The following is a 12696-nucleotide window of genomic DNA, read 5'->3' as shown; positions in this document are numbered from 1 at the left end:
CAAAAAAAGCACTGCAGGTAGGACTCTAAAGGTCAAAATCTGCACCTCGGATTGGACCCAGAAGCAAACTGGCAGCCAATGTAGGCTGCAAATTAGAGGTACAGTATAACATGTGTTACTCTACAGGCATGCAGAACTGCCTGCACTGCAGCATTAAGTACCCACTGAAACCTTTGAATACTCTTCAGGGGCAGCCCCATGTAGGCCACATTACAACAGTCCATTCAGGAGGTGACCAAGGTGGGAATACCTGAGAGCAGAGCCTTCCAGTCCAGGAATGGGTACAACTGGAGCACAACTCAAAGTGGCACGAAGGCCCTCCTAGCAACAACTGCCACTTGCACCATGTAGGATAGCAGAATAAAGTGACAATTTTCATAACTGGGAAGTCAGTTGTTTATCACACATTTATGTCTGTTTTAATTTTGGCAAGCCTTGTAAATAAATAAGTAAAAACTAAGGGGAAAAAAGATTTACAACATACTGTAATCTCCCAATTTTGATTTTGGCCTAAAAAAATTGCAGAGTTCACATACTCATTTAGGGTACATATATACCTTCATGCTATTAAATTAGAACATTTCTAATCGAAAACACAAATAAATTATAACAAAAAAACATTTATAATCAGGATAAGGAACTATCTGTCATGCTATAATTTTTAATTTATCTTTTCTCCAAATAATAAAAGATGTTTGTATAAATACCCTGTAGAAGAGTGCAACAATGAGTCATACTGTATCACTGATGTGTCTTTTGGGGTTAGGTTTATGACACATTCTGTCTTTGATCCGGCACAAAATGAACTTTTTTGACAAGAAGGATATTGATGGTGTATTATATGAACTGCTCAGATCTCCATGGCTGCAGGCTCTTCTAAAGGTAAAATCTCTTCCAAAAAGCAACAACTGCAAATTTTGTGCCTTCCCTTGTTTATTATGCACAGAAACAGACTTCTCTGCTTTTAAGAATTTTTAACTTTAACTATTTAATCATTGAATGGGCTGCAAAAACAAATGACAGAAGGCTTATTCCATTCTTACCTTCAGAAACAAATAATTATTACAGTTCCATAGTATAAACCCATTTTAATTTTTGTCTAATTCAAATTTTAGGTAGTAAACTACCTGTGAATGGTTTGGTAGTAAACTAGGCAGAAATCAATTTATTTTACATTTCTTAAACCCATCTTTCCATGGTTTTACATGGAACAGTATTAAAATAAGACAACCTGATTCTCTGATTTTCACTTCCTTTCCAACCTTTTGCATTTATGAGGTTCAGTACCATAAATGTTTCTTAATGGCCATTGTTCCTAAAAAAAAGCTTTCTACTTTGCTTTACAAATGATGCAAGAAGCATACTATGGTAACAGTTTAGGACAGAGAACAGAATACATTTAAGTCAGTTCAGTGCTCAATGCCAGTATACAGTATGTCAGAGAGGCACACTGTCAACTTTATGAGATAGTCCAGATAAGAGGTACATCAGAATTACTAACTCTAACTTTATTATAAGGTTACACTAACAGAAAATTGCAAGTCTGAAAGTACATTTCTCCCTCCCGCACAACTTTTACAGTCCAATAAACTAGGAAAGGTCCCTTCAAAGACTTTTACTATGTCCCATTTCTTCTGCAGGCTGAGTCTTCTTATCTGACATTATCTAGTCTAGTGATGGCGAATCTTTTAGAGACCGAGTGCCCAAACCGCAACCCAAAACCCACTTATTTATTGCAAAGTGCCAGGGGTGCATCAGCATTGTGGTGCCCTCGGGGTGGTGGTGCAGGGAGCCGCCTCTGAGTGCCGCCTCTGCAACGCAAAAACCAGGGGCACAAAAATGGGCCACCGTGCTGTAAGGCACAAATACAGCTGCCACAGCACCGCAGGGTACAGATACAAGGTGCTGCATCATGCAAGAATGAGGCAGGACTGGTATCACGTAGGCACTAGCCCTGCTCCATCTGCAGCATGCACATGCGTGCCTGCACACACAGCCCTGTGCATGTAAAATGCTTCCCCTTCCCTTCTAGTCCGCCAATCGACAATAGTTGGTGACCTCTGTTCTATTCGAGCTTGCTAATCGGCAGCTTTGCCTCCTTTGTGCTAGGCAAGGCTCCTGCTCCGGGCGGCGGTGGTGGCCTGATAGACCTGCTGCTGGCGGCAGCACATGTGCCAACAGAGAGGGCTCTGAGTGTCCCCTCTGGCACACGTGCCATAGGTTTGCCACCACTGTCATATATCATTACACATATAAGTCTTGTAGAATTTGTACTGAGGAAAATTGGGCTTGATTCCTGGCCCATTCACATTGCTTTGTATGAGGAGAGAGTCAGGCTTTTGCATTATGTACCAAGTTCCTAATATTGTCACCTTGCATAGTGTCAGCAACATCTTAACTTCATCTCTTTCTAGGTGTACGAATGCCTTCATCAGTATATCAAGAGAAGACCTGTCCCATTCATGTCCCAGGCACAAGAATTGATGCATGAGGTGAGATTGTTGGAGTTGAGATTAAGTGCAGTTTCCCTGATGCCCAGTTTTTGCTTTCAGTATTACAAGTTCCACAGAAATAAAATAGCTTTGAATCGATGTTGACTCCTTGTAACTGCTTGGACTACTCCTTGCAGTTTTCTTGGCAAAATTCTTTTTCAGAAATGGCTTGCCCTTGCATGGTTCTTAGGGCTAAAAGAAAGTTTACCTACCTGAGGTCCCCCAACTGGCTTTGTGCCTAAGGTGGAACTAGAACTCATGGTCTTCTGGTTTCTTAACCGTAATCACTGCACCAAATTGTCCTTTATGTTTTACATAATTGTATTTTATAAACATCAATGTGCTATTTAAACAATAGTTTAAGTTATTATATTTTCAAAATGAAGTACGCTTCTCTTGTTCATAGGTAGTGGAGTTGCTGAATAGAGGACAACAGCCTCCAGAAATTAAAGAGCTAAGACAACTTCTACAAGGTCCTCACTTCAAGGTGACTATTGGCCTCTGAAATTCTTCAGCATAGAAGAGAAATGTCTCCAGTAGAAGATCCTTTACTATTAAGATGCATTGTTGAAAGCTGAGTATTGGCACAGACCAGTGATTTCATCACTTGAGATACATTAAGTGGTACCGGGAGCCATATTTCCCTGAAGAACATTTTAGCAAATAGAGCCCAATCTGGCTTCTTTTATTGGCTAGAGAAGAAACGATTGCAGGAAGGGATATTTGCCCTTCTTTTCCAAAAGGAACCCTCAATTATTACGGATTTTTCCCACGGACCTGGAGAGCTGAACAGCAGCACACTCTGATCTTGTCATCTATGGAAACACTGGCCCCATCCATCCACAAAGCCTTTGGAAAAGAGTTCAGCTTGCCTTCTTCTTGCCAACCTACTTTTTTCTGTGTAAGGAGCGAGAAATGCATAATTTTTCCATGTGCCTTTTAAAATTATACAGTTCTGTGCTTTCTACTTAATGTTTGAATGAGGCTTAAGTATGTTTTGAAAAAAGCTTTTTCAAGCTCCATAGGTTGCAGAGTTAAAGTTGATTTAGAAGTGGCTATGAAGATCTATCATTCTCTGTTATAAAACGTGAGGGTCTCTTTTGAGGCTACCAAAATCTTTTAGCACAAGGAGTGTTTTTTTTCTAACACAAATCGATTGTATTGACATTTGAAAAAGGAAATACTACATTAAGTATCTGGCTTCATATTCCAATTCAAGCGGTCTAATTATATTTGAACTTTGTGAGGTTTGTATGCTAGACCAAAAAAAAATAACCTCAATTTTTTTGGCTGAATGGACATACTCACAGAAATAAAAATAAAAAAATTATTATTAGGTTGAAATTATCTTGTAACTCTTATACCCAAGCATCCCCATTAAAAATGACCCAGCATTTATTTACCCCATATCTGTGTTTAATCTTTCTCACAGGCCTTGTTATTAGCTCATGATACTGTGGCCCAGAAGGATTTTGAACCTATGCTTCCACCCCTGACAGAAAACCTCCCTGAAAATGAAGAGGCTATGAGGATTGTCTGTCTGGTGAAAAACAATCAACCTCTTGTAATGTTCAATTTCACTTTGGTTTTAATTATATTCATTCAGTTTGTTTGCTGTGTTTCCATTTGCATTATATCTTCCTAGTAGTCCTTCAGGGCAACTGGTCATCATAGATAGAATATGGCAAGTTTACCACTCCACAGACTCTCACAGGGCAGTTCTTATCCCTTCCCCATTCCTCCCATTTCAGATTTTTTATTTTACTCATTTATGTTTGTTTTAAAATATGAAAAAGTATAGGACACAAGCATGATGCGTTGTTGAATTCACAAGAAGAAAACGTTTAAAAAGCAGTCTGCCCAATTTGATGTTTAGTGTAATTCTTTTTTGAGGAAAAGATATTTATGGCTAGCATTTTATGCCACTTATCTAAGACTAAGGCCACAGGTCTATCTAAGGACATCTAAGCAGACTTGCATAATGAACTAATTAGTCAGATTGTATCATTTGCTTATGTCACCTAAAGCAATCCCATTGGTTCCATGGAATAGGAAAAAAGAAAATTTATGACCTAGCAGACAACTTTCTCTCCCAAAAAGTAGAGAAGGGAACTAGGGGATTAGCCATATTGGATTTAATTCTCACTAACAGAGATGAAATGATAGAAGGTGTCGAAGCCACAGGAACCTTGGGGGGAAGTGATCATGCAATATTGGAATTCAACATTCTGGAGGCACAAGCAATAGAACACAGCCAAACTAGAGTCTTGGACTTTAAAAGAGCCAACCCAGTGATGCCCTCGAGGTGATGTCCCGTTGCCTGGAAGCGGTGCAGATTTGGATGGGAGAAAACAGGCTTCGACTCAACCCGGCCAAGACTGAGTGGCTGTACATACCGTCATCTCGTTTAGTCCAAGAGGTTCCATCTCTGACTATAGGAGGAGAGATGTTACCACCCATTGATAGAGCACGCAATCTGGGCGTCCTCCTAGATTCACGACTCAGTTTTGAAGATCATATTGGAGCCGTGGCTAGGGGGGCATTTGCACAGATTTGTCTTATATACCAATTGCGCCCCTTTTTGGACCGAGATGCCCTACGTACAGTCACCCACGCACTCGTTACCTCCCGTATTGATTACTGTAATGCTCTCTACATGGGGCTGCCCTTGAAGACCACCCGGAGGCTTCAGCTGGTGCAGAATGCAGCTGCACGGGTTGTGATGGGAGCTCCCCGATACTCCCATATTACACCCCTCCTGCGTGAGCTGCATTGGCTACCAGTTGCCCTCCGGGTGAGATTTAAGGTGCTGGTACTTACCTTTAAAGCCCTACATGGCTTAGGTCCGGGATACTTGCAGGACCATCTGCTGCCGGGAACAAATTCCCATCGTCCAGTACGCTCACACAGAGAAGGCCTCCTCAGGGTACCGTCAGCTAGGCAATGTAGGTTGGCGACCCCCAGGGGGAGGGCCTTCTCTGTGGGAGCGCCAGCCCTATGGAATCAGCTCCCCCCTGAGCTTCGGACGGCCCAAAACCTCCAATCCTTTCGCCGCGGCCTCAAAACACTCCTGTTCCACCAGGCTGACCTGGACTGACAGGCATTTTAATTAATTTATATTTAGAATTTTTAATTTATTTTTTAAATTCTCTAATTTTAATTTATTGCACAGATGTTCTCAATTTTATTTTTATCTTGATTTCTGTACTTATTATATGTTTTGTTGTTAGCCGCCCTGAGTCCTTCGGGAGATAGGGCGGGATATAAATCCCATCAATAAATAAATAAATAAATAAATAATTTCAATAAACTTAGAGAGACCATGGGAAGAATTCCATGGATGAGAATCCTAAAGGGGAAAACAACTCAAGAAGCTTGGGAAATTTTGAAAAGTGAGATAATAAAGGCCCAGTCTAGTACAATACCAACAAAGAAGAAAAATAACAGCTCTCAAAAGAAACCAGCATGGCTGCATAAAGAACTCTCTAATAAATTGAAAGATAAAAAGGACAAGTATAAGAATTGGAAAGAGGGGCACATAACTAAGTCAGAATATCAGCAAATAGCCCGTGCCTGCAAAGATGAAGTGAGGAAAGCTAAGGCTCAAAATGAACTAAGGCTTGCGACCAAAGTCAAAAATAACAAAAAAAGCTTCTTTCAACATATAAAAAACAAGAAAAAAGTTAAGGAAATGATTGGTCCATTAGTGGGGGAAAGTGGTAAGAAGGTGACAAGCAATAGGGAGAAAGCAGAACTATTTAATTCATTTTTTGCATCTGTCTTTACACAAAGGGAAAAAACAGCCCAACCTACCCAAACCAGTGCCATAAAAAACAGAATAGAAATGCAAGTTAAGATAGGCAAGAAAATGGTAAGTGAGCACCTGTCCAGCCTAGACGAGTTCAAATCACCAGGACCAGATGGATTACACCCCAAGGTTCTCAAGGAACTGGCAGACGTGATCTCAGAACCACTGAACTATATTTTTCAAAGATCCTGGAGCACTGGGGAACTACCAGAGGACTGGAAGAGAGCTGATGTAGTTCCCATCTTCAAAAAAGGGAAAAAAATAGATCCAGGAAACTACAGACCTATCAGCCTGACCTCAATACCTGGGAAGATTCTGGAAAAGATAATCAAACAACAAATCAGCGAACACCTTGATGCAAACAAAGTCATCACTAAAAGTCAACATGGGTTTGTCAAAAACAGATCATGCCAGACAAATCTTATTACATTCTTTGACCAAGTGACAAAATTAGTGGACCAGAGGAACGCTGTAGATATAATTTACTTGGACTTCAGTAAGGCATTTGATAAAGTAGATCACAACCTACTACTTGATAAGATAGAAAAATGTAGGTTAGATAGCATTACCACCAGATGGATTCGTAGCTGGCTGACAGGCCGTACTCAGCGTGTGGTCCTCAATGGAACCGCATCTACATGGAAGGAAGTGTGTAGTGGGGTGCCCCAGGGCTCTGTTCTGGGCCCAGTGTTCTTCAATATCTTCATTAATAATTTGGATGAGGGGATAGATGGGGAACTCATCAAATTTGCAGACGACACCAAGCTGGCAGGAATAGCCAATACTCCAGAAGATAGGCTTAAGATACAGAAGGATCTGGACAGACTCGAACACTGGGCACTATCTAACAAAATGAAATTCAATGGTGAAAAAAGTAAGGTTCTACATTTAGGCAGGAAAAATCAAATGCATAGGTATAGTATAGGTGGTACCTTGCTCAATAGTAGTAACTGTGAGAGGGATATCGGAGTCTTAGTAGACAATCACTTCAATATGAGCCAGCAGTGTGCTGCAGCTGCCAAAAGAGCCAACATAGTGCTAGGCTGCATTAACAGAGGGATAGAATCAAGATCAAATGAAGTACTAATACCACTTTACAATGCTTTGGTAAGGCCACACCTGGAATACTGCATCCAGTTTTGGTCACCACGATGTAAAAAAGATGTTGAGACTCTAGAGAGGGTACAGAGAAGAGCAACCAAGATGATTGGGGGACTGGAGGTTAAAACATATAGGGAACGGTTGCTGGAATTGAGTATATCTAGTTTAATGAAGAGAAGGACGCGGGGGGACATGATAGCAGTGTTCCAATATCTCAGGGGCTGCCACAAAGAAGGGGGAGTCAAGCTATTCTCCAAAGCACCTGAAAGCAGGACAAGAAGCAACGGATGGAAACTAGTCAAGGAGAGAAGCAACCTAGAACTAAGGAGAAACTTCTGGACAGTTAGAACAACTAACGAGCGGAACAACCTGCCTCCAGAAGCCGTGAATGCTCCAACACTGGAGGTTTTTAAGAAGAGACTGGACAGCCATTTGCCTGAAATGGTATAAGGTTTCCTGCCTGAGCAGGGGGTTGGACTAGATGACCTCCAAGGTCCCTTCCAACTTTATATTATTATTATTATTATTATTATTATTATTATTATTATTATTATCCCATACAGATAGTCCTTGCTTAATGAACAGTCCCTCAGTGACTGTTCAGAATTGCAACAGACCCTTGAAAAGCTACCGAGTTCCAACAGCTGCATACAACTGGGCAGTCACATGACTGCATTTTGGGCATTGGGCAACTGGATCACCTTTCTGGCCAGTTTGACTGTTCCGTGGTTATGTGATCATGATTTATAACACCTTTTGCCAGTTTCTGGTCTTTTGGGGTTCTGGCAAAAACACCCACAGAAATACATGGATTCACTTAACAACCACAGTGTTTGCTTATGGGCCATCACATTCACCTAACTGTGGCGATTGCTTAACAATCGCCATAAGAAAAAAAATCTGTAAAATCAGGTCCAGTCATGTGGGTGCCTCGACTTACAAAACAGAAGGAGTTACAACTTACAAGAAGTTCTGACAGAAATTCTGGGCTCCATTACAGTTGTAAGTCAAGAACTACCTGTATTGAAATTAACATTGAAAATGACATTGACGGTCTAATAAGTCCCCAGAATCGAGCTTAATTTCATGGCACATGAATGCAGGAAAGTACATGAAGTGGAAGCTATAATCTTAATATATCTCACAGGCTGTAGACTTCCCGTATACCACTACTCACCAAGTGTGTACCTTCTTCCCTTTTTATTCATTTGTTCAGTACGAAGCAACTCTTCCTTTTCTTCCTCTTCCTCAGGGTGCCACCATTAAACGCCATGAGCTGACAGGGGATATTACAGTGGCAAGAGTAATCCATGGAGGTCTGGCAGATAAAAGTGGTAAGGTGAATTTAATACAACTAAAAGCTAAAAAAAAACACCGGGGAGGTGCAGGGACTAATTTTCAATACCTGCTTTAGAAAGTTCTGTACAGGTTCTTGAATGTTCTGAACATGTTTCTTGGTGAAGGTATTCTCTAAATTGTTTTATTATGATTAACTTCCTTCTGCTTATCCCATATTTGCTTCCAGGAAGCAGGGGTTGAGAGGCAGTATAGTAGCACTTCTATTGGAGACTGTGTTCCACAGATAGGGAGATGCATTAGGCCAACTCTAGCAGTCAGCGTGTTGTGCTCACCACAGTGCAAAGGTCTCCTGCTCCCTTCAGCTGCTCCCCCATCCTGAAGACCAAAGTGGAGGGGGAACGCTCTTGAGCTGAAATCTGCTCTTCATCCTTAATGATAACTCTGATTAAAATAAGGTTAGGATAGACACAAATTGTCTGTAATGAATCGTTTTAAATTTGGGATGGAGGCAACGGAATAAACTCTAGGTGTTCCTTAGAAATTCAGTCTATTTTTCTTCACCACTTCTCTGACCAACTGCTTAATATCATTACTGTTTTGTTGTAGGGTTGTTGTACGCTGGAGACAAACTTGTAGAGGTGAATGGAATCCCAGTGGAGGGCCTGGAACCAGAGCAAGTCATACACATTCTGGTAATCACAATCAGCTTTCCATTCTTTAAATACCACTTAATGATACCATGTAATCAATGCAAAAGTGCATGCTTGGAACATAAAAGTCATCCTCCAAAGTTATGATTTGAATGGCCTGAAGAAAAAAGCTATAAAGAGGAGATGAGCATTTTCTACAATTTTTCATAGATCCCTCACAACTGTGCAATGTAGTGCCCAAAGGTTGGCCAGTCCTGTTTTCCCTCCTGCAGACCTTTGTTTCAACTGTCTCAAAGAGCAAGGAGGCAAATATTCATATTTCAATTTTTGTAGGAAGTACTTTGTTTTAACTTCAAGGGGTGTGTGAATATTGTTCCCACCACTGCCACTTTCCCATCTGTTTGCTTCTGTCCACTGCTTGGGGAAAAAGAGGAGCCTTGTGCTAGTTCCCAAGCCATCAGAAGTAGAGACTGTGCAATCTAATTCCTTCCTCAGTTGCAACTAACAGCTGCTGCTTTGTTTTTTTAAACATGTCTCCTTACTTTTGCACAATTTGATAGCTAAAATTTTCAGATGGACAGGCAAATTTTCAGATGGACAGTATATATATATATATACTGTAGGGACGTGGTGGCTCAGTGGGTTAGGACGCTGAGCTTGTTGATCAGATGGTCGGCAGTTTGGCGGGTCGAATCCCGAGTGCCGCGTAACAGAGTGAGCGCCTGTTACTCGTCCCAGCTTCTGCCAACCTAGCAGTTCGAAAGCAAGTATAAATGCAAGTAGAAAAATAGGGACCACTACGATGGGAAGGTAACAGCGTTCCATATGCCTTTGGCATCTAGTCATGCCGGCCACATGACCACGGAGACATCCTCGGACAAGCGCTGGCTCTTCAGCTTTGAAACGGAGTCGGAAACGACTAGCACGCATGTGCGGGGGAACTATATATATATATATATAGTATATACACACACACACACACACACACACACACACATACTGTACTATGACATTCAACAATTCATTTAGTGACCATTTTAAGTTACAATGGCACTGGAAAAAAATGACTTATGGCCGTTTTCCACACTTACAACCACCGCAGCATTCCCATGATCCCGTGATCAAAATTCAAACACTTGGCAATTGATTCATATTTATGACAGTTGCAGCGTGCTGGGATCATGTGATCACTTTGTGTGATCTTCTGACAAGCAAAGTTAATGGGGAAGCCAGATTCACTTAATTACCATGTTACTAACTTAACAACTGCAGTGATTCACTTAACAACTATGGCAAGGAAGTTCGTAAAATGGGGCAAAGCTCACTTAAGAACTGTCTTGTTTAGCAACAGAAATTTTGGGCTCAATTGTGGTCATAAGTCAAGGACTATCCGTGTACCCATATCATCATGGGTTTTATCCTTCCTGTCAAAAGGGTTATCTTCTCATAGAATTATAAATTAAGTTTGCAACAAAAGTAGGCAAAGCGCATTAGATGCCTTTTTCTGAATTCTTGCAGACTCTGTCCCAAAGCACCATCATGTTCAAGCTGATTCCAGGTTCTGATCGAATCATCAGCAATCAAACAACAGTAAGCTGCAATGCATGGATTCATTTCCTTTCCTTCAAACGGTTAATAGATGAATCCCCTCAGAGTTAACATTTAGTTAAGATTAAGTTTCTTCATGAGGATGTTTTGGCTTTAATTATTCTCAATAATCATGTTTATTGATTTGTTGGATCAGATCAAAGATCCACTTTATTTCCATAGTGATCAGTAAGATGCTACAAGTAAGATGTTAAGGCCCCTATTCCACAACAGCTAGTAACAATTGACAAGTACCTTGAAGGACTAATGTGATACCAATAGAGGTGAATATTTGAAGCTCAGAGTGGAAAATAAGGGGTCCTTGGTGTTCTCTGAGCTTGTTTTTTTGCCTTGCACATGTTTTATTATTCAAATAGGTAATATCATCGGTGCCAATATGAAACATTCCACCAAATTGTTGAGATATGTCAGACAGGAATAAGAACAGAAAAAAATAGTCTTCCATCATTGCCTAACCAAAACTGCCTTGGTGGAGCAGTGGGCTAATGCCTCCTTAAGTAACACCAGCTGCCTGCAATTAGTGCAGGTTCGAGTCCCACCAGGCTCAAGGTTGACTCAGCCTTCCATCCTTCCGAGGTAGGTAAAATGAGGACCCAGATTGTTGGGGGCAATAAGTTGACTTTGTAATAATGCCGCTTGGGGGGGGGGTGAAAGCCCTAATAAGCAGGCATATACATAGAATGAAGGCTTTTGCTAAGCACATTGATTTGTGCTTAGATTGTAAGCCGCCCTGAGTCTTCGGAGAATGGCGGGATATAAATGGGATTAAAAAAAATTGCCTTGCCTGCAGATTGATCATTTCCTTTTACTGTGCAGCTTCTTGCTTACCTAGCCCACTGACCTCCAAGATCATTTTATGTTCTTATTATTGATTATAAATTAATATCTATTGCCATGTTTTGACTGCATTTATATCTTGGCTTTTTAAAGTTTTTGATTGTTTGCAGTTATTAAACTTTTACAAATGTATTTCCTTGTCTTTGGAGTGGAACTTCTATAATAAAAAGAAACCTTGTATGTTATCCTTCCAGCTCTATGTGCGTGCAATGCGGGATTACTGCCCTCATCAGGACCCTCTCATTCCATGTGTTGATGCAGGATTGCCATTTAAAAAAGGAGAGATTCTTCAGATTGTAGACCAAAAGGACATCCTGTGGTGGCAGGCAAGGAAAGTCTCCAACCTCAAAGCCTGTGCTGGACTCATCCCTTCCAATAACCTTATGAAGAGGTATGGAAAATGGGGATGTGTTTATTTTTGCTAATGGGTAACATGTGGGGAACCAGCTTATACAAGATGCCTCTATCAACATAGAGAAAATCAGTGTTAGCACCTGATGCAGTTAAAATAGATCAAAATTCTAGGCAAGCTTTCTACATAATACATTGCTGAATAAAAATAGAAAATGTATCTATTTTCCCATGGCAGAAAAAGGGTAAAAATAAGCAATCCTGGTGAATTCACTGAATAATGGTGAATTCTTCTTACATGGCTAAGGACAAAATCTAAAACCCCTTTGCAACAGTGGTCCTCTTCTTCCTATCTATAATTCCCTCAGCCTTCCCAAGAAAGGTAGCAGCTACATAAAAGTGGAACCTGTACGTCTCTGCTTTAGAATAACAGCCTATAGTGGTTGATAATGTGCAAATAAAATTTGATGTGACATCATCATATGGACTTGGCTTCCTGACCTTCAGGCAACTAGCACCTGTGTAGAGAATGCTTTATGACCTTTGCCCA

At 40.8% G+C, this 12696-nt stretch overlaps 1 protein-coding gene across 1 annotated transcript in view; it reads left to right on the top strand.

The window, feature by feature from the left end:
• The first annotated feature begins 786 nt into the window (after window positions 1-786).
• The window catches only part of MPP4 (MAGUK p55 scaffold protein 4), a 29405-nt gene continuing 17495 nt past the window's right edge, over window positions 787-12696 (top strand). Inside the window, exons 1-8 of the mRNA XM_081341605.1 lie at window positions 787-882; window positions 2415-2492; window positions 2899-2979; window positions 3925-4056; window positions 8654-8735; window positions 9307-9392; window positions 10869-10940; window positions 11990-12186. Coding sequence (XP_081197731.1) covers window positions 802-882; window positions 2415-2492; window positions 2899-2979; window positions 3925-4056; window positions 8654-8735; window positions 9307-9392; window positions 10869-10940; window positions 11990-12186 — 809 coding nt within the window. The 5' untranslated portion in view covers window positions 787-801. The remainder of the gene's footprint in view (window positions 883-2414; window positions 2493-2898; window positions 2980-3924; window positions 4057-8653; window positions 8736-9306; window positions 9393-10868; window positions 10941-11989; window positions 12187-12696) is intronic.

Source organism: Vipera berus (genome assembly GCF_964194415.1).
Source record: "Vipera berus genome assembly, chromosome: 1".
NCBI lineage: Eukaryota > Metazoa > Chordata > Lepidosauria > Squamata > Viperidae > Vipera > Vipera berus.
Note: the sequence above shows the minus strand (reverse complement) of the source record. Positions and strands in the feature narration are given on the sequence as shown.